The 26,467-nt window shown below is 47.2% G+C and overlaps 1 protein-coding gene across 1 annotated transcript in view; it reads right to left on the bottom strand.

Moving 5' to 3' along the window:
- Positions 1–19,111: 19,111 nt before the first annotated feature.
- Positions 19,112–26,467, bottom strand: part of LOC107110081 (tyrosine-protein kinase Fer-like) — a 37,936-nt gene continuing 30,580 nt past the window's right edge. The window contains exons 7-10 of the mRNA XM_015410802.1: positions 24,352–24,475; positions 23,321–23,478; positions 22,013–22,135; positions 19,112–19,254 (exon numbers count right to left, since the gene is read on the bottom strand). Coding sequence (XP_015266288.1) covers positions 19,112–19,254; positions 22,013–22,135; positions 23,321–23,478; positions 24,352–24,475 — 548 coding nt within the window. The remainder of the gene's footprint in view (positions 19,255–22,012; positions 22,136–23,320; positions 23,479–24,351; positions 24,476–26,467) is intronic.

The raw sequence follows: 26,467 nt of genomic DNA, 5'->3' as shown, positions 1-26,467 counted from the left end.
GGGGGGCGCCAGCCCCCCAGCCCCCGGGAAGATTACGCCGGTGCAAAGTCGATTAGGCGGAGAGAGAGTGACTAGCCCAAGGTCACCCAGCAGAGTGGGGATTCGAACTTGGGCTTTCCAAATCCTAGTCTGGCACTCTAACCACTAGACCAGGGGTCTCCAATCTTTTTCAGCCCGTGGGCACCTTTGGAATTCTGACACAGGCTGGTAGGTGCAACTGCAAAATGGCCGCCGCTGCTACAGAAGGTGGAGCCAATCACAAGATGCCTACTTGCAGGAAACAGAGCCAATCACAGAGGAATCCCAAGTCCAAGGAGAAGAGGGGTACTTTAAAAATGCACTGAGAAAGAGGGGTAAACGAGAATAAAACGAACACTATGGTAGCATCTGCCACTGAAATAATGTTCTTTTGATTTGCAGAGCCAGTTGGTGGCACATCAGAAGCCCTGCTGCATAAGAGCCCCGCCTGGCCCCACCAGCTTTCTAAAAATACTTGGTGGGCAGCAAGAAAGGTGTTGATGGCCTCCATGGTGCCCACAAGCACTATGTTGGAGACCCCTGCACTACACTATGTTGGCTCTGCATGTGTTCCTTTCCAATTTCCCTCAAGAGCTCTGCTGTCTAAAACCTTAATTTTTCATTAGTGAGGTGGTGGTGTATTTTTTGCATTCGTGTGTGTGTATGCACACCCATGCCTGGAAGTCATAGCAGCTTCTGGCGACTCCTAATGGGGCATGGAGGACATTCAGAGAAGTGGCTTGATAGCCTGCCTCTGCCTCCTGGCCCTGGTATTCTTTGGCGGTCTCCCATCCAAATACTTGACAGGATCAGCCCTGCTTAGCAGCCAAGATCTGACAAGATCGGGCTTGCCTGGGCAAGCCATGTCAAGGCTTCTTTAGCACTGTTAAAAATTAATTTAGTATCAATTTCAACCCTGATTGTACCCATTATCACAACATTCCTACTATGTAGCACTCCAGTTACAGAGGAACAGAAATTACTACCCCCCAAGCACCCATTTCCCAATTTAACATATGAACCTACTGGGCTGGGTCACTGTGGGTCCATCTCTGACCCAGGCTGTCTGTTCTGACTGTGTGTGACATCCTTGCTTATAGGGGAAACGGTTTTACCTTAAACACGCTGTACATATAAACTTAGTATTTTTCTGCTGCCACCAGGAATTAAAATTCCAATTCTCTCTCTTTTGGTAGTATGACCTAAGGTCTGGGCACATCAGAGAACTATGTGGCCCTGATAAAGTACTGTACTGATTTCTGGGTCTTAAAGGTGCCACTGGACTGTTTTGGACCAGAGGGCGGTGGGGGGCTCTGCAACTTACCTGGCTGCTTCTTGCTCTGACTGAGGGCTGCTGGGAGCAGGGGGTGGGGCTTGTTGCATGTGCCCGCCCCACCCCCTGCTCCCTGTTTTTTTTAACAAAAATTAAAGAACAAAATAGGTTTCTGGTTATTTTGAGCTGTTGCTGAAGAAAGGTCTTGTAAATATAACTGGCAAAACTTGGTGCTACAAACAGTCTCTCAAACTCCACTCTGACAAGCTTATACATTCAGTATAATCTCTATCTGATATATATAGATATAGCCACACAGGCTAGTCTCTTTTGTTTTATTCACACAGAATGGAATCAACTCTCTGTTGGTCTTATTCATACATAATTAGACTCAAAATCCCATAGTCACAGAGACTATGCTCACTCTTCAAACTTCACATACAGAATCCTTCATAACTCTCAGAGTCACACAGACTCTCTTCAAAACTCTTCCATACTTGTCTCATATCACAGAATCTTCTCATAGACACACACACAGAATCCTCCCAGACACCCCTCCTCCCACACTCTCAGTCAGCAGCCAATCAAATCATACTTGTCACCCTCTATCACTCTTCTCATATTACTGCAGTCCAACTAAACATTTAAAGGAACACACACACCAAAACATGGAATCATTACACAGTAGTTCTCAGAAACAGCTCTCATATCATACTAATTGAGATCCTTTTATCTGAAAATGACTAGAAGCCCCGTTCTGTCCCTGAACTACACAGCAAAGCACTGTGGGAACAAAGCATCCTGTGGGAACAAATGCAAACTGCTTTTGTAGTCCTCCAGACTGGTTTTGTTGATAAAACTGTGAGGCTCTGTGGTGGTGGGCCAGTGGTTTCAGGGGTGCAGGTTTCAAAGTCTGGGGGCTGTCTCAAGGGAGGAGACAACAAGAGACTCCATCTTGGTTTCAGAGATGGAGACCAGCAAAGTGACTACAACAACCTACCAATCTTCCACTCCAGTTTCCCCTGAAAAGCACAGAGGCCTTAACACAGGGGTGTCTAACATAAGGCCTGGGGGCCGGATCTGGCCCAACCAGAGCTATTATGCGGCCTGCGAGCAACTGATGCAAGGGAGGAAGTGCTGGGGGGAGTGGGCGGAGCCACTCCATTGTGGCTTCAGCATGGCAGAACAACCTCGTCTGCAGCAGTCAAGCATTGTGAGTGCATCTGCCCAGCGCTGCAATGCTTGCCTCTTCAGTCTGCCTATGTGGGTTTTCCTCTGCACCCCCCTCCCAGCCCATGGGGCCTTGCAGTGAGGATACACCAACTCATAGCTTACCAGCTGCTTACCTTTATACAGTTTCTATCTTTGGTACCTGGCATTACGTTTTATGGCACACATGGCCCGGCCCAACAAAGTGACATTTATGTCAGATCTGGCTCTCGTAACAAATGAGTTTGACACCTCTGCCTTAACGTGTGGGTCAGCACAGAGCCACACTCCAAAACGTGTGAGTCAGCACAGAGCCACAGCGAAACTTTGAACTGTAGCCTAGTGGAAGCAAAGTAGATGTGGTGGGAACTTCCGCTAACCACAACAGCAGCAAAAATCCTGCCTGACCTTCAAAGTTTATGGCCTGTTTTGAACTGCCTTTTATCAGCATCATAATCAGTTCTGGGAAAGGGTCACAGCGGATCTTTGGGGAGTTTGCGAGATTCATAATTCTTTTATCCAGACTGAGTGTACCCTAGGTGTGGATGATTCACTCCAAGACACCCATGTTAGCCCAAAGGGTAGGGTTGCCAAACTCCAGGTGGAGAGCTCCCAGAATTACACTTGATCTCCAGACTACATATATAAGCTCCACTGGAGAAAATGGCTGCTTTGGAGGGTGGACTTTATGACATTATGCTCCGCTGAGGTCCCTGCACTCCCCAAACCCTGCCCTCCCCAAGCCCCTCCCCAAAATCTCCAGGAATTTCCCAGTATGGAATTAGGAGCCCTACTCAGCTTAGCCATTGGGGGGGGGGTCTGAAAAGGTGTATGGGGGACGACGACAAGAGTTCCTAGGGCTGCTATGCCACAAGCATAGATGGCTTTAAAGGGGGATTAGACAGATCCATGGAAAATAGGTCTATCAGTGGCTACTAGCCACGGTGACTAAAGGGAACCTCCACGTTCAGAGGCAGTCAGCCTCTGAATACCAGTGTCAGGAGCAGGGGTAATTTCCTGCAGGAGCGCACAGGAGCAGAGTTCCGGCAGTAAAGAGCCCAGGGGGTGGCCACATGCAACAAGCCCCACCCCCTGCTCCCAGCAGCCCTCAGTCAGAGCAAGAAGCAGCCAGGTAAGTTGCTGAGCACCCCCACCGCCCCCCGGTCCAAAACAGTCCAGTGACACCTTTAAGACCAAGTTTTATTCAGGTACAAGCTCTCCCTCCTCTGCGAGGACAAATCTGCATGTTCCCCCCCTCCCCAATAGCTAGCGATCCAAAATAGTCCAGTGGAGCCTGAGTGGAGGGTGTTGCCTTCTGACACACTTCCAGTGATGTCAGGGGTGTGTGGCATATGCAAATGAGTTATGCTAATGAGTTATGCTAATGAGCTCCTGCACCTCTTTTTCTACGAAATGACCCCTGGTCAGGAGGCAACAGGGGGGGAAAGCCTCTACCTCTCTGCCCTGTTGTTGGCCCTCCAGAGGAACTGGTTGGCCACTGCGTGAGACAGGATGCTGGACTAGATGGATCAGTGGTCTGATCCAACAAGGCTCTTCTTAGGTTCTTACCTATACTGGGGACTTGCAGCAATTTTTAAAGAACTACAACTGCTTCTAAAATGGAATCGGTGGCCACCGGATGGATCCACGGCCACCGTCACATGTAGTTTGTCTCTTAGTAGGCAACCAGAGCTGGTTACATTGTGGTTGGATGTGGAAGAGGCGTCTTCAGACTGAATCACTTAGGCGAGAGATGAAGAACAGGGGTCCACAGTCCTACTTACATATCCCTTGTGGCTGGATGTGGAAGAGGCATTGCCACACCTTGGAGGTATACCTTCTCTCAGGAAACGGAAGGTTGCCCCAATGAGTACAATATATCTTGGATTTTCTAGTGAACGTTGTGCATCAGCAGGTCAAAAGAGGCTAGTCAGGTTGTTCAGTTGGCCTGGAGCTTCTTGGTTGTTGGTTGTTGAGCTTCTTAGAAGGGTGAGTTTGCCCCTTCTCCTGGTAGAAGGAGATTTCTCTCTTTCCTATGATAGTTGAATTCAGGACCACCCAATGAAATTGTTGGTCAGAGCACTAGATGCAGGACAGGCAAAAGACTGCTGACGTAGATATCTCTTTTTTTTTAAAGGACTGGAAGAATTCACACAGAAGGGGCCAATCTAATGTTATGGGCTATGGCAATTATATGGAACCCTCAAACTCTGTTGAAGAACGAGATGATGAGGACAGACAACAAAGAAACCATCTTTCAGGTCCAACTTGTAAGCCTCCTGGAGGCATCTGGGTGGCCCATGTAGAGTTGCCAGCTCCAGCCTGAGAAATTCCTAGAGATTTGGGGGCAGTGCCTGGGAAAGGGGAAGTCTGGGAAGGTGAGGGAGCTCAGTGGGGATGTGATGTCACTCCAGGGACTTCCATTTATCTTAGACTCTATGGTATATCATAGAGTTCCAGATGAAGTAATTTCCTCTGGAGGGATTGATCTCTGTTGGCTGGAGATCAGTAATAGTTCCAGGAGAACACCAAGCCCCACATGGAAGCTGGTAACCTTAAACACCTATCAAAAACCAGGATGGTGGGCTAGATAAATCTTGGTCTGAACCAACAAGGCTCATGTTACAAGATGGCAGATCAGCTTTGTTACAGTGAGGGGCTGCAATTTTGGGATCCTTTCATAAAGACACTGGTCTTATGAGTTTTACTGCTCAAAGGACTAGGCGTGCAGAAAAGCAATAAGAGGGGTCAGCCAAGAGATTCCCTCGTAATTAATAGGTAATCTGCTTTGCGGACTGAGCCATTGATAGGGGTCCTGGAGGAGGCAATCGTGAGAAGGCTCCATCGCAGGAGAAATTATAGACACAAGCCCTGACCAAACACAATGAATTTAGCTCTTAGTTTCCTGTTTAAAGAAATTAAATCATTATGGGAGTCAAACGAGGGGAACAGACATTTTTGGAAGAGAGCTGCAGGGTCGTTTCTTTTCTGCAGACCACCTTCTTCTTCTGGTCAGTTCCACTTCTCCTTGCCAAGTGAGGCGCCTTTCAAAGGTCCCACTGACTGAGGTGAAAGTGTTTCCAGTGGGACTTCACCTTCACATGGTGGCTCTCTGTGCAGAGCGGATCTGTGGCATGTCACTGTTTCACCCAGGTAGCTACCCAATTTAAGTGAGATACTGTGCAAAGGCAGAGTCCCACAGACAAGACAAGCCAGACGCAGTTTAGGATCTCAGATTTTGAGGGAAATTATCTGTATACAAGAAATTAATGCTTTTGAGGACAAGGGGGCCTATTAAACTTGACATCGTTTAGGGCCACAATACGTCTTAATCTGGCCAGAGGTTGATTCGGGGGGGATCGCGGGGGATCGCAGTTCCCCCGGGTGAGGTGTGGGGGGCAGGGCACACGACGAAGCCCCGCCCCCTGCTTCCGGCCGCCCCGTTTCCGGCCCTCATTCAGCCAGGAGGAGGCAGGAGAAGAGGGAGGGTAAGTTGCTTCCCCCCCGCCTCTCCCCACTCCTGCCTGCCTGGGGCCAGGGAGGGCCTTGGCGGGGCTTCCTCGCACTCCCGCCGGCCTTGCAGGTCCACCGCCGGGCCCCTGATGTCAGGGGGTGTGGCATATGCTAATGAGTTATGCTAATGAGTCTCCCTAGCTCTTTTTCTACAAAACGACCCCTGAATCTGGCCCTGGCTTTTGCCTTGGCCAGAATCACATTTAAATCAGGCCCAAGACAGTAAAAGTGCGCCCTTTAAAACAGAGGGACCAAACTATGCCAAAATTCAGAACAAGAGGTCAACGAAGAGGAGAAGGAAGAGGAGGAGATTGGATTTATACCCCGCCCTTCACTTGGAATCTCAGAGCGGCTTACAAACTCCTTTCCCTTCCCTTCCCCACAACAGACACCCTGTGAGGTAGGTGGGGCTGAGAGAGCTCTTTCAAGAACTGCCCTTTCATGTACAGCTCTGACAAAACTATGCCCTTCCCCTCCCACAACAGACACCCTGTGAGGTAGGTGGGGCTGAGAGAGCTCTGACAGAAACTGCTCTTTCAAGTACAGCTCTGACAAAACTATGGCTTGCCCCAAGGTCATCCAGGAGCTGCAAGTGGAGGAGTGGGGAATCAAACCCAGTTCTCCCAGATTAGAGTCCACGCACTTAACCACTATACCAAAGAGCCAGGATAAGAAGGCTCACTTGCATCACTGAAAATATACAATTTAGCATTATTGATGATGTGTTAATCAATAATTTGTACAATTTACACTGCCCAAACATTGGTTGTTGCGTGTCTTTTATTGGGAAATGGCACGTAAGAAGTATCACAATAAGTAATTCATTTACACAGATGTGCCCTGCACAATGGTTTTAGTGTGCTGGCATAAATCTGTGCATGGTTCACGCTTGGGTTATTAGCAACTGTTCACCTCTAGCATTTCCTAGCATTTCCTGTAGTATCTTGAAGAAAGCCTTGAGTCCCAACAAAACCATTGCCCGCCATTCCCTTCAACAGAGTAATTATTCTAAAAAAGGTAAAGGTTTCCCTTGCTCGAAAGCCAGTCGAAAATGAATCTAGGAGGCGGCGCTCATCTCTGTTTCCCAGCACTGTCCGAAGACTTCTCTGTCCATGTGGCAGGCATGACTAAATGCTGAGGTGCACAGAATGCTGTTACCTCCCACTGAAGCAGTACCTATATATCTACTTGCAATTTCTTGCTTTCAAACTGCTAGGTTGGCAGGAGCTGGGGCTGGAGATGGGCGCTCACTCCATCACACAGCACTCGGGTCTCGAACTGCTGAGCTACTGACCTTCCAGTCTGCAGCTCAGCATCTTAACCTCTGACCCACCACGGACCTGGTTATTCTAACATCCCACCAGTATATTTAGCCCAGGCAAGACCAAGGTGCTGTTGACCACTAGGCTAATCCAGCCAATCCAGATTACAGAATCAGCCCGTTCTGGTGACTCTCCCGTTCAAGGAGCTGTTATAAGAATCTGGTGTTCCTAAAGGACAAATTAGATAAGATACCAAAGACTGTTCAAAAAGTACACTTGGTTCAGAAGGAGTTTGCTGACTGGCATAAACTACAGAGAATATAGCTCCACCAGTTTTAAAAGGATGCGACTGGCTGCTTCTGTGTGCGTGGCACAGCATGCTGGCTCTTAGCTTTAAAGCCCTTCATGGCCTGAATGGCATCACTCAGTTGTGATTATGAACCTGGGGTGATATCTTCAACAGAGGCCCTGTTCTGTGTTCCTCCGTCCACCAAGGTAATGTGGTTGGCAACCAGAGACAGGGCCTTGTTTGTGGTGATGCTGCTATTTTGGTAATCCCCCAAAAAAAATTAGGGTTGCCAACTGCCTTTAGAAAAAAAGTCCATTCCCTTTAACGGAAGCTTAATGGGATGTTGTTTACCAAGAGCTTCAGTAGCCATATATTTAAGGGACATTTTTCTTTAGGCCTGTTGGCCATCCCTCTCACAGTGGTTAGCCTGGTGCCAGTTCTATTTAAAGGTTAAATGCCAGGGGACCAAAACTCTTATTAATTGTTCTCAGGTGTTTGTTGATCCTGTCCTTCTTGCCTGCTTTTTGGTATTTTATATATCTGATGTCTTGTTCCTTTGTTAGGTTTAAAGAAACCATTCTGTTTTGCCAGTTTGATGTAGTGGTTAAGTGTGTGGACTCTAATCGGAGAGAACCAGGTTTGATTCCCCACTCCTCCACTTGCAGCTGCTAGATGACCTTGGGCAAGCCATAGTTCTATCAGAGCTGTTCTTGAAAGAACAGTCCTCTCAGAGCTCTCTCAGCCCCACCTACCTCACAGGGTGTCTGTTGTGGGGAAGGGAAGGGAAAGGAACTTGTAAGCCACTCTGAGATTCTTCTTCTTTAATTTTTGTTCTGCTTCTGTCTGAATAAGATGAGCATGTTTACTTGTTGCTCTCTAATTGCTTAAATGTTTGCTCTGGACATTTTATTTCTTGATGTTTTAACGGGTATACAGTTTCATGTCGCGAGCTGCGCAAGAGCATATTAAAATGCTTTTGAAATTAAATAAATAGCAGTGTTCCTGTTGTTCTGAGCTTTTGAGATGCTGGGTGTTTTGTAAATAGTGAAGCCAAACTTCTTAATAAACAGTTTGCCAACAGGTTTTTATTAAAACGTTATTTAGAAACTACTTGTAAATAGCCTGGTTGGAGGTGGCTAGTTAATATTGTCTCCAGGAGACCAGGCAAGAAGCTTTATTAAAGACAGATGAGCGTTCGGTTGTTCCTAGAATAAAGGAGAGAAGATGACGAGGCCAAAAATGTTAATAGAAGTGGCCCCTTCCCTCTTTCAACAAAACAGGCTTCATTCCGCCTGTTTGCTCTGATCCACAACACTAATGAGGGAGGGCTTTTAATGTCCTGGCCCCACTGGTGGACCTCCTGATGGCACTTGGTATTTCTGGCCACTGTGTGACATAGAGTGTTGGACTGGATGGGCCTTTGGCCTGATCCAACATTGGCGTCTCTTATGTTCTTATAATGAGGAAACCAAACATCATTTGGTATCCTTTGCGAGAGAGGGTAACCAGAACACGACTCTGTATTCCTAATGCCATGCATCTTGTTTTGTACCTGGCATCACCTAATCTAATTAAGTCTGCAACAGCCCGTATTCCATTTTTAAGATGCTATAAATAAACTTGCAAGCTTTCTCTCCCCTCCCCCCTTTTATGTTGATATTGAACATCCAGCTTAAGAGTTTTGGAGAATTCAAAAACATATTCTCTGCTTTCCTTGATCCTAATTTTAAAATGTGGGGTTTTAAATGTTTTTATCTATGGGCCAAAATGTTATCTTCTATGGGGAGGCAGTACATCTGGATGGTGGTGGAAGGTGCTGTCAAGTCACAGCTGACCCCCGAGGGCTTTCAAGGTAAGAGACGTTCAGAGGTGATTTGCCATGGCCTGCCTCTGCGTAGTGATCCTGGTATTCCGTGGAGGTCTCCCATCCAAATACTAACCAGGGCTGACCCTGCTTAGTTTCCAAGATCTGATGAGATTGGACTGGCCTGGGCTATCCGGGCAAGGGTTAGATGCTGTTTAGCACATCTGTTTTCAAAGCTGGTGGCACCCTTATGTGATTTAAGAACATAAGAACATAAGAGACGCCAATGTTGGATCAGGCCAAAGGCCCATCCAGTCCAACACTCTGTGTCACACAGTGGCCAGAAATACCAGTGCCATCAGGAGGTCCAGCAGTGGGGCCAGAACATTAGAAGCCCTCCCACTGTTGACCCCCCCAAGCACCAAGAAGACAGAGCATTTAAGTGTATTTTTTCCGTGTGTCCCCAGGGCAATCAGTTCTATAAATCTCCCCCATGCAGTGGCCAACCGGAGAGGAAGCTCCCTACAGGTTTCTGAACACTGTGGCCCTAAGCCGAGTACAGCCTCTTAAGTCCATGGACGTCCATGTACTTGGAAGGGGGCAACTCTGCCGAGGATTCCACCGACAGTGATGGAAGGTCTAATTGTCCGCACTCTGCTGCCAGCTGCCTTAACCCAATTAGCACCAAATTGCTCCCTGCAATGGAAAAGTAACTCAATTATTCAGATTGCCTGTATTTTCCCCTTTCTGTTTTAATTACTTGATCTTGAGTTTAATTTCCTCTTTTTCCTCTCTCTGACGGACATGGAAAATTATGCCCTTATCTTTGCAATCTCTAGGGATTGCAGGCAATTCCGCTCTCTCGGCTGTGTATTTATGGCTTTCCTCTTCTGCACAAACACCAGCCAGCCAGCTTCTCTCCTTCTCCTTAAAAAAACAAAACAGTTTGTGACCAGATCTTCTAATCCTCCCCCCCCCAAAAAAAATATCTGGGTGAAACCTGTGATCAAGTTGGTTGGCTTAGAGACAAACTAGAGTCAGTCAGACCTTCAAATCAACCTGTCTGCTGCTCAGTCTGGAGATTAATTTCCCAAGTGCCCCAGGGGCGCGTACCTGGGCAACAGCACCAATGGAACAAATAACCACCCTGTGTTTCAGTCCCTCCTAGGGTTGTCAACCTCCAGGTGGCTCCTGGAGAACTCCCGCTATTTAAATTGATCTCTGGATGACCAAGATCAGTTCCCCTGGAGGAAATGGCCGCTTCAGAGGGTGGACTCGGTGGGATTACACCCTGCTGAGGCCCCTCCCCTCCCCAAACTCCACCCTCCCCAGGCTCCACCCCCAAAATCTCCAGGTATTTCCCAACCCAGACCTGGCGACCCTAGTCCCTCCCACTCCAAACTGGGCCCCTGCAGGACTTGGGAGATTCATTCCCGGTCTGACTAACTGGAATGAGAGTTGGGTCAGGGGGAACTTGGGGGCTGGGCCGTTTGTCTCTTAGAGGGCTTTGAAAGTGGTTTTGACCAGTTCACAGAGGAGCTGTCCTTCAGTGGCTATTGGCCATGATGGCTAATTAGAACCTCTGTGAGAAAGAAGAAGAGGAGGAGGAGGAAGAGGAGTTGGGGTTTTTTCCCCGCTCTTCACTATTTGAAGGAGTCTCTGTGCAGCTTACTATCTCCTTTCCTTCCTGTTGTGTATGTAATGTAATGTAATGAATGTATGAGCTTGAGTCTAGAAAGGTATTGTAAAATAGACCTATCAGAGCAAAGGAAGTTCTGGAGGGAAGAGAAATGATTGGTCTTTATGTACTGCATTTGATTGGACCTTAGCTGACATGTGGGAGTGGCTTGCCAAGCCCGGACAGTTTAAAAAGGAGCCTGTTGCTCCATTGGTTTGTCTCGTTCTGGTCCTTCTAACTTCGTGTTCAATAGAGCTGTTAATCACTGTTCACCTGCTGCCTGAGTCTCGTATCTAACGCTTCCTCTCTCCAAAACAGACACCCTGTCAGGTAGATGGGGTTGAGAGAGTTCTGAGAGAGCTGTGACCGGCTCAGGGTTGCCAGCAGGCTTCATGCAGCGGAGGAGTGGGGGATCCAACCCGGTTCTCCAGATTAGAGTCTGCTACTCTTAACCACTGCACCAAGCTGGAGGCACAAATGCTTCTGAATGGCAGTAGATTGGGGGGGGGGGAAGCAGCAGGGGAAGGCTGTTAGCTTATAGCAGCCTTCCCAGGAGCACCTGCAGGTCAGAACAGGAGGTTGGACAACATGGATCTTGATCTGATCTAACAAGGCTTAAACTTCTTACGCAAAGTCCTCATAAAAAGGTCCTTTGATAGTTTCAGAGGGGGAGCCACGTTGGTCTGCAGCAGGGGTCGTTTCGTAGAAAAAGAGCTAGGGGAACTCATTAGCATAACTCATTAGCATATGCCACACCCCCTGACATCACCGGAAGTGTGTCATAAGGCCACACACACCACCCCCAATGGTCCCGCCCGCCGCTGCCGGCCTTGCAGCTCCACTGCCGAGCCCCATGAGGGGCCCGGAGGTGGACCTGCAAGGCTGGCGGGAGTGCAAGGAAGCCCCGCCAAGGCCCTCCCTGGCTCCAGGCAGGCAGGGGTGGGGAGAGGCAGGGAGGAAGCAACTTACCCTCCCTCTTCTCCTGCCTCCTCCTGGCTGAATGAGGGCCAGAAGTGGGGCGGCCGGAAGCAGGGGGCGGGGCTTCGTCATGTGCCCCGCCCCCATACCTCACCCGGGGGAACTCCGATCCCCCGCAATCCCCCCCGAAATGACCTCTGGTCTGCAGTAGAACAGCTAGATTCAAGTCCAGAAGCACCTTATAGACCAACAAGATTTCCAGGGTATGACCTTTCAAGAGTCAAATGCATCTCAGAAGCTTAAACCCCAACATTCTTATTGGCCTCTAAGGTGCTTCTGGGGCCGAATCTGTCCTCGAGAGGAGCTGCCAGGGACTGAACCTGCAGTCTTCTGTATACAAATAAATACTTGCAGTCCTTTCCCTGTGGTGGGACCGACATTGGCTATCTGCTTCCCGTATCCTGCTTCTCTTGCCACTCTCAATTCGCCTTAATATGGTTGTTTCTGCATCTGATTGCAAATACGGATTTACTTCACAGCTTGCCACTAGCAGAGACCTTCATTCAACTCCTTTTCTATTTTTGCCTTCAACGTTGGGCTGAGCACTGCATGAAAGGGACACGTGGCAGACCCTAGCGCACAGCGGGGACCTGCACGTTATACTGCACATTGCTTTCATTACTCCTTGCCGGAGGCCTAAAGCTGCTGCTTTTCCATGCAGGGTTATAAAAGCCCAGAATGTGTTTGTTCCTAATGTTTATGATACCCTAGAAATGTGTATGCATCCTACAGTATGTTAGCAACACATGTCAACAGCTGTGGTGTGTGGAATTGCAGGCTGCACTCCGCGTGACATCTTAGCGTCCATGTGCGTGCATTGATGTTAGGATTGCCAAGTTCTCACCTTCGCCGGAGCGGGGGAGTCCAGGCTTCCTCCGGGAGTCCACACGCACGCGCAAAGTGCGCGTGCGCCGCAAGCACGTCACCTGGAAGTGACGCAATCACGTCAGGGATGTTGGGGGTGGGGCCACAATCATCCAAGGGAAAACCATAGAGTGATCGCGTCACTTCCGGGTGACATGCTTTGGGGGTGGGGTTCCCCCGAGGCCCGATCCGCCGGCGGCGAGGAACGGGCCTCCTGGGCGGGGTTTTCCCCGCCCCCCGGGGGGACTTGGCAAGCCTAATTGATGTGCATGCACACTACAAAGGAGATCCATTCCCTGCTAAGAGATTTAATTTGTAGACTTAAGGGAGCCAACTGAACCCTAAAGAAGGACAACTTTAGCAACCCCCTACTAATTTTTTTAAAAACAAAGCTCCCCCCCAAAGGCAAAAAAATAGGGATAAGGATTTGCCAGAAACAGGGATTGGGGAACTGGGCCTATCCCAAGGAAACAGGGACAGTTGGAGGCTGGAGCACAAGGCTCATCTGGCCAAAGTTAGCATGTATCCAGATGTCATATTAAGATGGTATTAAGTGCATGTAGCTCAGGAGCCTGGGTTGTTAACTCTGGTCACCTCCAATGTATAAATGCAGATGAACAGGCTAACCAGAGTTAGTTCTCGTTCCCAGCCAAGATTCTAAACCATGATTTAATACAGGCATAGAGTCTTGGTTTGTGTGTGGGGGTATGTAGGCAGGGAATCTAAATCTATCTATCTAATACTGCTCACGTAACGATAGCCTTGAGCAGAAAATAAAATTATAAAATGAGAATGCCTTACTTGTTATTCTTCTGTTGTTTAATTATTTCCGTCATAAATCTTGCCACGGAGAAAGTAACAAAATCATTTATATCCAATAGTAACCTCGTCACCTGTGCCCTCATACTGTCAGATGACTCCATGGGCATTTCCTTATTTTTAAGTAAAGGAGTAATTAATCTAGCCCTCAGCTCATTAAATGTAGGGCATTCCATAATCGTATGTTCATGTGAGCATCTACATGTCTAGGGAATCTACGTTCAGTTATTCCGTAATGTCTGAATTAATAAGTTTCAGGTTGCCAACCTCCAGGTAGTGGCTGGAGATCTCCTGGGATTACAACTGATCTCCAAGTGACAGAGATCAGTTCACCTGGAGAAAATGGCCACTTTGGAAGCGATGCTCATCTGCAGCGTAGGTAGAGCTGCCAGGTCCGGGTTGGGAAATACCTGGAGATTTGGAGGCAGAGCCTGGGGAGGGCGGGGTTTGGGGAGGGGAGGGGCTTCAGTGGGACAGAATGCCATAGACCCCACCTTCCAAAGTGGCTCAAAAATGATGGCCACAGTCACAGAACAGACCGAAAGAAGAAGAAACAGTGAGATAACTGCGCTAGAGAATATTTAAATAACAATCACAAAATGTATACAAGAATGTGTACAAAAAATCTACATCTATAAATGCACAAAGGCAGTTGAAAATGATGTAATTGACGATGATCTCCGGAATGTTCTATCATTTAGATACTATTCTTCTTCCGAATGTGGATGAAAGCCTTATGAAATCATATGCAATAACAATATTATGTGAAGAATCTCTGGTACATGTACATACAAAAATTCAATAAAAAGATTTTTTCAAACTTTACGTACAGCGACTCTTGGTCTGTTATTTCAACAGGTACGTATCAACAATTTCATTAATTTTCACCGATGTATCTATGAAATGTAACAATAAAATGTAACACATCATCATAATCTGTGCAACCCAAGCCATGTCCCAGCCTTGCACCATGTATCAGCTGCAAAGTGGGAAAGAAAGGGTTGGTAGGCAACATGGAGCCCAGTGTGATTTTCCTTGAGCCAGCACTTGTATGCTGATGTGGAGGGGAGGGGCAGCATCCGCAGCAAGTGTCCCAGAGGGACAGGACACGCAGACCCCATTCCCACCCACCCCCACGCTGCTGGCTGCTGCTTCCCCAGCAGGGGTGACTTTTCCCATGCATATGTGGAAGCAGCCCAGAATTAATGCATTACATTCCGCCTGAGAAAGGAAGGGGAAGGAGGCAGAAGCCAAGCCCACGTATGACCCTAGCAACCAGCCAAGTTCTTGCACAAAGTCGGCTTAATGTCAGTTTGATGTAGTGTTATGTCTTAGCTTATGCACAGTTCTATATTAAAAGAGCATTGCAAGGATTGACCTAATGGGCCAATCAGAGAAGCCTTTGCCTTCGACGGGAACCATTCTCATTGGTTCCAAGCTCCATGTTCCTATTGGTTGTTATCTGTTTGTTGGGTGTGGTTTTGCCCGTTCAAATCGTATATAAGTCAGCCTTGTTCTATGAAGTTTGTCCTGTGTGTTATGAGCTGAATAAAATGAAATCACTTGTTCAAGAACCTGCCTCGATCTCAGTTCATAATATGTAGCATCTGAATGCATCCTGATGGAGATTTATTTTAAACGAAAACCATACTGCTGTGCTACTATGGAAAAGAACAGCTCAAACAGGAAGAAGAATGCTGCACAGAGGGCAAACAAGAGACTGCTGCCAAAGTTTACTGGTGGTTAATTCCTCGGTTGGAATGCAAATCTGCCCAGTTTAAATAACCTTCAGCTGTGCTACAAATCAAGCCCCATTTATCCCCAAGAACTTCTTCTGCTCTGGATGGTAAATGAGGAACATGTCACACATTACAAAGTCTTTGTGTCACCCCCGTGGACATTTCAATGAGACAGGTGTTCAGAACTTTCCCTGGCACACAGATCCGATTCACATCAATGTGTGGGGAGGAGGGGGGGAATTTTTCATATCTGAAACCACCATCTGCCCCATTGGGGAACCTTCCCTATAATGATGGCTATGCATAATTTCCCCTTCTCCTGATCCCGCAGATTGCCTGGGACTTGCGTTCCAAATAGCGCATCTGAGGACTCTGTAATGTTTAAATCGGCTCCAAGAGTCTGCGCCTGCAACACCAGGGTTCATCAGACCAGCTGCAGGTCTGCTGAGAGCCACCATGGGCCCCCAGACAAAGATTCCACTGGCCCCCCATTACCCTGATCCAAACCAAAATGTCACAACAAATCACTTGCCTTGCTGTTCCCATGCATCCACGTGTAAGTCGGTCTGTCAGTTTGTAGCAGGCATAACTCATTAGAAAATAACGCTGGGAGTATTGAAATTGGCCACCGGCTTCAGGATGATCACGGGAGTTCCAGTAACAAAAAGAGAAAGGAACCTGAATGTTCTGGTCCATGTTATCTCCAGACCACCCCTCCATAATAACAACGATGGAAACGAAAGGTCTCTGTGGCAGGCATTTTTATTTTTTTGCTGTTGTCATAGCTGACTTATGGTGACCCTTCGAGTGGTTTTCAAGGCAAAAGACGTTCAGAGGTGGCTTGTTATTGCCTGCCTCTGCGTAGTGACCCCTGGACTATCTTTGGTGGCGTGGTCTCCCATCCAAATAATTTGTTGTTGTTGTTCAGTCGCACAGTCGAGTCCGACTCTTTGCGACGCCATGGACCAGATCACGCCAGGCCCTCCTGTCTTCCGCCATCCTCTGAAGTTGGCTCAATTTCATGTTCGTTGCATCTGTCTAAGCATCTCATCCTTTGCCGTCCCCGTCTTCTTTGACCTTCAATCTTTCCCAGCATCAGGGTCTTCTCCAGTGGGTGCTCCCTTCTCATTGGGTGGCCAAAGTATTTGAGCTTCAGTTTCATTATCTGGCCTTCCAGGGAACAGTCAGGGTTGATTTCTTTTAGGATTGACTGATTTGATTTCCTTGCAGTCCAAGGGACTCTCAAGAGTCTTCTCCAGCACCATCGGTCAAAAGAATCTATTCTTCGGCGCTCGGCCTTCCTTATAGTCCAACTCTCGCAGCCATACATGACTACTGGGAATACCATTGCTTTCCAAATAATAACTAGGGCCAACTCTGCTTAGCTTCCAGTGTCTGACAAGATCAAGCTAGCCTGGGCTATCTGGGTCAGGAGGTGAGAAGCACTGATCATCAGAAAAATAATGCTAGTTGTTAGAAAATTGGCCCGAGGTGCTCAAAATGAAGAGATCAGAACATCCTGGACCAAGTTATCTCCGCGACAGGTGACATGGAACAAGACCACTTTCAAGGAACCTGTCATGTCTCTAATACTCAGGTCCCCAATCTGCCAGCCAAGGTTTCTGGGTGACACACCCTCAGCCAGACCTACCTCACTGCATTGTTGCGAGGATAAAATGGAGGACAGGAGAATAATGGAAGCTGTTTTGGTTCCCCATTACGGAGAAACAAGGGGTACGAAATTTGTTATAAATCTAATTTTGCGTATAGTTCACCCGAAAAGGGATGACTGCTGCTGTTGCCTCATCAAGTGTACTGCTGCAGCTCTTTCAGTAGGGGACAGAATTGCTCACTCAGTATTCAGACTACTGTTAAATATTGCAAGTGCAGGGATGGGTGCAGGCCCTTAGTATCTATAGCTTTCCTTCCTCTTTCCTCCCTCTCCCACCAGCTTTCCTCCCTCTTTCCAACCAAACCTTTCCTGCCAAAAATGCCCTCCTCATCTACTCCATTTCCACAGCCTCTGCCTCTCAATATTTCTCTCTGTAGCCATGTGTTTAATTTTGTAATTTTACACTTGCACGCACACACACACACACACACACATATATAGGTCTAATGAAGTGGGCTCTATTTCACAAAAACATACTATCACAATAAATCTTTAGCAGATAAACCAGTGAGAAATCTGTTTCCAGTTTACCCATGTACCTTTCCCTAGAACAAAAGCAGGGGCAAAATGGTCTATGTAGTGGTGCTGGATGGGAAGTACTGGGGTCACTGGGACTGACTTTGCTGTCTTTTTCTTTAAAAGGGGGGGAAGAGTGCCAATTATGCACTCTGCTCAAAACCCCTTGCAATAGTCCAGTGTATGCTAGACAAACCTCTCCAGGTACGCATAGTTATGTATGCTCTGACAGTTGCAACATTGCAAGGAATTCTACGCCGCTTGTATTGGAGAACACAGTAAGAAAACCTTGAATACAGGTGGGTAGTGACAGAAGGCCACCCTGTCCTGGAGGAAAACAACGCTGCAGTGATACACCAGATAAAGTGAAGCAATCGTGTTAGCCAAATTGCCTTGAATTATTAATTAGTCTAGGGGAAGTTATGATTATTAATTTGGCAATAGGCAAATTAGGGTTCTCACCAATGTATACAGAAGTCCCATTTTTGCTGTATGTATCAGAACAGACACAGAGACTGTGTTTAGTAAAATATAATGTCTTTTTACTGGGGAATATATATCATTCAAACAATACACAAACACACACACATTTATAGAACTAAGGAAGCAGAGGTGATTGATAGTTTATAGAGGGGTTATACAACCTGGTCCAGATGTGCAGAGGTCCATGGATCGTGGCCTAAACTCAGAGAGCTTAGGGGTGGACTGCCATTTTGGAGAAATGTGTGCAGAAAACACACGGGCTGAGGCCATGTTTACGCTGGGATATACCCTATGGAAGACAATGCAGACCAATGGCTGGTCCTGGGGGCTGGCCTCAGGTGAGAACAATAGATCTCCTGGACCAATGATGAGTCCCAGGGGTGTGTGGCATCAGGATGGGCAAGGCCTAGATGTGACCAATGAGCTTTCAGAGAGGCAGGGTCTGGATTTAACAATAGAAGCCAAATGCTGGGTGGCTAGTTGAATGGATTATCTGACCACTAATGGCCCTGGCCAGGGTAAACAAAAGGTGGGAGACGTCCCTGATTAGCGTCAGGAAGGACCGTTAATAATTTGAATGTTTGATTGGTTTATCCCGGTATCTTGAGGGACAGAGTAGAAAAGACAAGTATTCAGACAAAGAATTAAATAGACTTTAGAAATGTTAGATACTTACCTGCTAGAACTCATTGTTATTCCATAAGCATAATCTCTGCTGGGTGGAGGGGGAAGACTGGAGGCTTGCTCTGAGGTTGCCTGTCACCTGAAAATGGAGACCCCTTTTTCAGAGCTGTGGCTAGCTCTGTGTTTCAGAACCAAGAGTGCCTTCCTTGGCCTGAGTTTTGTGGGTCTCTGGATCAGGTTAGAAGTGGGGTGCCCTTGCTATGGGGCTACACAATAGTAAAAGGCAGCGCCTCTGGCAACAACAGGTAGCTTTAGAGAGATTTATTAGGGAGTCGGCGTATGTTTTCATGGCTGCATCTTGAGACAAACATCATTCAGGATCCCAGTGAAGCTGCAGCAACTCCTTGTAGATGGCAGAGAATGTTGGGCGCCCATGGGGGTCACGGTCCCAGCACCGCAGCATCAGATCGTAGATGTCCATAGGGCAACGCTTTGGGGCTCTCATCCGAAAGCCTGCCCAGGGGAACGAGATAAAAAGGCTAGACAAATCAAAGGGCAGACATGCTGAGTGTTTAGGCATGGGTTCCTGTATAGCTAAAGATTCTGAGGTACTTTAAGTCACTGGTCAGCAACTAGTTTATCTAGAGTCATTTGGGGACTGCCAGCCTCCAGGTAGGAAACCAAAAATAAGAGATCATGGGAGGAAGTGGAAATCCAAAAACATACAAAAATAACGAAGAGTCAATAAAGATATGTTTGCAAAATCATTTACTGTAGTAACTCTGTAGAAAATTCTATTATTGCTCACACGCAATGGGTACTGCGCAATATAAACAATTCGTTTCACAATAATGTACTGTTATTAGAGAGTTCTGTTCTGTTCAAACAACTAGCATTAGAGGTTCTGTTATTAGAGAGTCAACATGGAATGTTTCCTTCGAGAGTTGATAAGTAGAAATTGATAAGAATTGTGATTGCTACACGCTCAGATAAAGCAATTCTTGTGAAATGAATTGTTTGCATTGCGCAGCATTCGTTGCGTATATGGACTCTGTTTCTGCTGATTCTTGACCCGCTGGCTGCTGCTGCTGCTCGGGTCGCAGGAGTGCATTTTTGTCCCTCCCCATGTAGATGTGGCCAATATTTAGCAAGATGGATGCCAGCCTCCAGGTGGAACCTGGAGATCCCCCAGAATTACAGCTCATCTCCGGACTACAGAGATCAGTTCCCCTGGAGAAAATGGATGCTTTGGAGGGGAGACTCTATGGCCTTGTACCCTGCTGAGGTCCCTCCCCTCCCCAGTCTCCACCCCCCACATTTTCAGGAGTTTCCCAACCTGGAGCTGGCAACCCTATCTCCTTGTTTCCCATTGGTAGCAAATAGCTGCAAAGTCAGAAAGTGTTTGGAAAATATTCACCATCAGAATCATGAAAGAGAATTTGGGGAGGAAATTGATTTTGGCCATAACTGACACCAAGTATTGAACAGATGGCCAATTTAGTACATTTCTAATGACTTGCCTTCAGGGAATGGCTTCTAAAATCCTTCCAGTTCTTACTTTATTTATTGAAATACTTCTTTCCCACCTTTTTGTACAGACTGCCCCCAAGGAGGCTTCTAAAAAGCAATATTACTGTACACACAATAAGGAAATAAACATAATAAAAACTCAGAATTAAAATCCACCAACAATAAATTTGCAGTCAGGAGAGTAGTAACAAGGACTATTGCTATCAAGACAAACCAGCATTCAGACAAACCTTCAAGTCTCTAACACAGCCAGCGGAGCCAAATAGTCTGATTCTAGGTTGCCACTGGACCACTGCCAGGGGACAATCCCCCACTATCACCCTCAATCTCCTGCTGTTGGTGATGTGAGAAGCCGAAGAAAAAATGAGGGGGAGAATAGCATAGCTCTAGGAAATTCCCCAATCTCTATGATAAAGACCATAGAGGCTAGAGGGATGTGAAATCACATGCTCCAAATCGCACCCAGAAATCCCACCCAGATTTCAGGGCATGTGATGTCACGTCCTCCAAGAAGCTCTAGGAATTTCCTCAGTTGCTACGGTCTTTACTATAGAGATTGGGGGAAATTCTGGAGCATCACAGAGGATGTGACATCACATGCCCTGAAAGCCACCTTCCCAGGTACTGGCTCCCAAATCTCCTGGCATTTGCCAATGCAGGGTTGGTATTGCTATCAGATTCAGTGCAGGGCCTCTACATGCCAATTCCAAGAAGGCATATCATGGTAGTGGAATGTCTGTTTTGCCCACAGAAAGTTTCAGGTTCAGTTCCTGAATCTCAGGTGTTAAAGGGTCTTAGATGGTAGGGCAGGGAAAGAATACTAATTGAAGAGACCCTGGAGAGAGACTACTAATCAGAACAGGCAGTTCTGGGCTAGATGGACTGATGATCTTGACACAGCGTAAGAGCACTTTGTAGGTTCCTATTTTCATATAAGGAGACTCCAAGATGATCTCTCTGTGTGTGTGTGTGAGGCCTGTAGCCACAGTGGGGCATTTTGTGGCAATGCCCCCTCATTCATGGCCCACGCCCCACAACTCCCACTGCCCCTGCATTTACCTGGTAGCTGCGCTTGTTCACCTCGGCTGCTATAGGAGAAGAGCTGGCCAGCTGATGTGATTAATTCTCGGCGAGCAGTGTTCCCTCTAAGCTGAGTTAGTGTGAGCTAGCTCACCATTTTTTAGCCTCCAGCTCACACATTTTTGTCTTAGCTCAGGAAGGATGGTGCCAGAGCAAAGTAATTTTATGCAGTAGCCAAACTGCTCGCTCACAACTTTAATGCTGGGAGCTCACAAAGTAGAAGTTTTGCTCACAAGACTCCACAGCTTAGAGGGAGCATTGTCGGCGAGTATGTGCTCTCTGCTACAGTAGCAGGTGGGTGAGGCCTGCCGCTACCGTAGCATAGAGCGCATATTCCTTGAGTATTAATCATGCCGGCCCGCTGGCTCTCCTGCTCCTGTAGCGGCTGAGGCAAACGAGTGCGGCCCGCAAGTAAGGAAAGACCCTTCTCTTCTTTGCCTGCCTTCTGATGGGATCTTTCTCTCTCCCCCCTGCTCCCCCCGCCCCCCGGGATTTCCCAATACCCCATCACCCAAAATTTCCAGCTACACCCCAGGTATGTGTGCGTGTGTGTGTGTGTGTGAGAGAGAGAGAGAGAGAGAGAAATGCTGGTGGTAAATGGGGTTAGTTGCATTATCAATCATTTTCCGCCTGCCCCTCACCCATTTCTTCTTCTCTTTACCTCTCTCCACCTGGCTGATCACTTGCTGATTAGACATTCCAGGGTACGGAGTGCCCCCTAAGCTGAAGATCTCCCATAAGAGAATGCCATAACTCCAGACGTCACTCTCGGTGGAATACCGGCCTGCGGAAGCGAATCAAACCAAGGAAGGAGGAAGAAGGGTGTGGTGAGTGCAGCAAAAGAACGATGGAGCAAGTGTTACCCGCAGAAGAATTTCTTCACATTTAAAGATATAGGCAAACACAGGAATGCTGGTCAGCACTAAATGGGTAACAGGAAATATAAACCCCAGGGGTCTGTTCCCTTTAATCCTTCAGGACCAATTCCAGTCCAATTGGCATAGAGCGGTCTTGAATTCCATCCAGAAATTAGGCTTTTCTCCCCAGGCCCTTCTGGATCTTGGCATAGACCAGGCAAAATCACTCATTAAGCAGAGAGTGACTGACACTGAAAGACCATTGGATATTCTCCGTTCTCCTGGCTATTTCTCTCCAGCAAATACCAGATATATTCTCATTCCTGCAGCTTATTTACATTTTCTTGAATCCAATAACTCTAGAAGGGCATTCACTTTAGCCAGAAGTATGTCCTTGCCATCTGCAGTATTGGGGGGTTTAAAGGGACCCCTCACTCACTGAGGTTCTGCTCCTGCCCCCTCCATGAAATATTTGATTTGATTTGATCAGTCAGCAGAATGTATTTCCTATGGCTAGTCTGTCCTAAACTACAGCATTTGGCTCTGGATTTTAAAAAGTGGATTAAAAAGAGATGCAGTTCCCCCTCCAGGTTCCAGGGGGCAGCACATTTAGAAATGACTGCATAGGTTTTCCTAACCATCATCACCCATACCATGATCACCCTTTCTTGACAAGCTTAGAAGCAGGGCTATTTTTGGGCAGGAACGTACAGGAACAGAGTTCCGGCTGGCTCCCAAATTGTCCACGCCCAGCAGGAACTCATTAGCATAATAGGCCACACGCAACAGCAGAAACTCATTAGGATTGGCTACATTAGGGGTGTGTGACCTAACATGCAAAGGAGTTCCTGCTACAAAAAAAGGCCCTGGGTTTTGACAACAAACAAGGTAAACAGAATAACAAGCAAAAGGTGGGTGTGTCTGAATGACCACACTTCTGGTAACATGGGGAGCGCGGCCTAATGTGCTAATGAGCTGTGCTGTCAGGGGTGTGGCCTAATATGCTAATGAGTTCTTGATGCTGGGTGTGGCATATTATGCTAATGAGTTCCGGCTGGGCTTTTTCTACAAAAAGAGCCCTGCTTAGAAGCAACAGCCTGAGAGGTCCTGACCGTATTTCAAAGCCTCGGGCGCAGTCCATTTGATCGGGATGTACTTCAGGCCTTGCTTGGATGAGTAGACACCACTCTCCTCCTGCCGGGACATACCAAAGTCGCTGATCTTGAGGACACTGCCTTCCCCCACCAGACAGTTTCGAGCAGCCAGATCTCTGTCAAAAGTTCAGAAAGCAGGCCTGGATATAAAGGAATGGGAGCAAGGAGCCTAGGCAGAAGGGGTGGGCTGTCACCAGGCTAAAGAAACCTGAGTTAATGTTGTCATGGCAGGCCTACTTACTGGAGAGTAAATTCCACTGAATTCAGTGGGTCTTGCTTCTGTGTAAATGTGCACAGCTCTGGGCTATAATTGTACTATCTTTGTTGTGCATTGCTAAGCAAAGTTACGCCTTTCTAAGGGCCAAACTAGACCTAATTGCGTCCACAGGTGAGACCTGTGAATGCTGCCACAGTGATTCAAAGATGCTGCAAGGGCCCGATCCTGGGTCGGGCTTGCAGAACAGCAGGCTGAGGTGCTCTTGTCCCCACCCTCCCCGTGACTTCGTGACTTTCAAAGGGAAAAACCTGACACGGGCCGGGGGGGGGGGGCAGCGCACAGCCATTCCATCACTTGAAAAGAGCACCTACGCCTGCCGTGAGCCCAATCAGGATCAAGCCCTCACGGCATTTTTAAACTACTTTAAAATGGCGGTAGCATTAATTCTGCTTAGGATTGCATTGTGAGTTACTTACGTAATTAAATATACATTAATTTGCATATTCGGGGCGAAAGCAAGGATTTTTTTTTTAAGACCTTTCTTGAATGTGTCTAAAGAAAAAAAAATCTCCACTTTAGATTATGTATGCAGGCACCATGCCAAAATTCATCTTAGAATTCCCACTTATTTTGAATGCCTCTTCTAAAATGCTGCCTCGGGTGACACATGTGGATATTATCTACATGTATGAGAAACGGTGTGAGAAACACTGGTTGAAGAGTAATTAATCTAGTGAGTTGAGAGTTTTTTCGCATCTTGGCCGCTCCGTACCTGTGGATGCAACGGTTGCTCTCCAGATAGGCCATGCCAGCTGCAGCCTGAATTGCAAAGCGGATGAGATCTCGCACCCAGAGCCGGCTCCCTTCCAACTGCAAGAAGGACAAGAAATCCCCACCTGTAGAAGAAGATAAGAAAGAAAAGACAGAAATGGTAATGTTGTGAGTGGGGGGGAGTTCTGAAGGTATTGAGTTAGGTGACTCAGTAAATTTAGAACTCCCCTCCCCCACAATTACCTTTATTGCCTTTGAGAGTTTCCCTCCATTCTGAACATACAGACTCGCTTTATACAGGGTCAGACTATTGGCCCATCTCTGACTGGCAGTGGCTCTCCAGGGTCCCAGGCAGAGAAAGGTCTTTCACACACCTGTTACTTAAAATCCTATAACTGGAGGTGGTGGGTGTTGAACCTGGGACCTTCTGCAGTCAAAGGAGCTGTTCTAGTAAGCTGTGAGCCGAAGCCTGTCTCTGGCAGGGCTATCATACCCCTGTCTTTGCTCCAGTGGCCAGCAGGAGGGGGAAAGTTTTTTAAAAAGCTGTCAGCAACAACATGACATTACTTCTGGGGAAAACCCAGAAGTGACATTAGTGACCTCTAGGAATGGCCAGAAACTCCATAGTTTTACCATACAGGTTCTGTTGATTCCTAGAGAGGCATGACGACATGTCCAGGTTTTCCCTGGAAGTGATATCCTGCCGTCACTGATGGTATCCCCAGTGTCCCTGCCCCCTGGACTCTTGACAACCCTACTCTCTAGTGTCGATTAGAATAGTTTATTTCTTAAGCTATAGGTATGCATGCCAGAGTATTACCACTGAGTGCAAGGGTATCAAGCACCTTGGGACTCAAACGGGGAGCCCAGTGGGTATCAGGCACTCGTTCATGATGGGGAAGGCGATGTCTGGTGTACAAAGAAGAAGAGAGGAAGACCCTGCAGAGGGCAGCAAGAAGACAATTAGACAGGATAGTGAGGACAGCACCTTCCCTCTCCTGTTAAGTGCCATTCCTTGTCTGTCTCCAAACTGCTACTCTTCGGGCAATCCCCCCCCTCCTTCTCAGAAGTGCCACACTCAGTCTTAACCTCTCTCTCAGCTAGAAATGTAGCTAGGAGCCTGTCTCTCCTCTTTCCTATCAAGTATGTAAATTCCTAGATAAACCTTTATCTACTCTTTAACCAGGTCGTCGTGCACCATTGCTGTGTTAATTGCCAACGGTTCACAGGCCATACAAGCACCTCAGACCAGAACCCTCCTTGTCTGGAAAACAGGTGGTGATGTAGCATGGAGAAAGGGGCCTAAGCCCAAGCACAGACCACCAGATCAACAGAAGGAGAAGAACTTTATTGGCGCCGGTTCAGTCAGCGAAGCACGCTTTAAACAGACTGAACCCAGAGCAATGCAGGCTCCAGGCTTTTATACTGCAACAAGGTTACACGTCATCATTTACATCACCAGAGTGGAATTTTCCATTGACTAGGCTTACTTTTCCCGCCCAAACCAAACAAGCTCACTTCTGCCCCCTTATGACTGGAACATGAACAGCAACTATCCCCTTATATGGGCAAGGAATAATAAATGCCTACTTCACAAGGACATCAGCCTACTAACCAAATGCAGATTAGTCTGTGCTATTGTGTTCCCCAGAGCAACCTATGGCTGTAACAGTTTTATTTATTTATTTTATTTAAACATTTTTACCCCGCCCTCCCCGCAAGCAGGCTCAGGGCGGCTTCCAGGGGGCTACAGCCCATACATAAAATCCATATAATAACATGGCATAGCATTTATTCCTTGCCTGGAGAGTATACAGTAACTAACAGTACTTTTCTTCTTTAACCTGTGGAAGAATTTATGCATTAGTGTTCAACCTGTTTTGGTAGCTACATTCTTAACCAAAGGTATCAAACAAGGGAGAAGTAACAAACCACCAAAGGCTAAAGCTATTAAGAACAATATACGTTTCCAATCTCCAAGTATGTTTCCAAACCAATCTTCAGCATCTATTCCTGTCCAGGTTTGGACCGGGACATGGGCTAAATTACGCATACGTTCTGTAATTTGTTCAATAGCTTTACCATTGTCATCAATCTGTAAACAACAATTTGAAAGG

Source organism: Gekko japonicus, unplaced genomic scaffold (genome assembly GCF_001447785.1).
Source record: "Gekko japonicus isolate JY-2015 unplaced genomic scaffold, Gekko_japonicus_V1.1 scaffold42, whole genome shotgun sequence".
Lineage (NCBI taxonomy): Eukaryota > Metazoa > Chordata > Lepidosauria > Squamata > Gekkonidae > Gekko > Gekko japonicus.
This window is presented reverse-complemented; position numbering and strand designations above follow the sequence as displayed.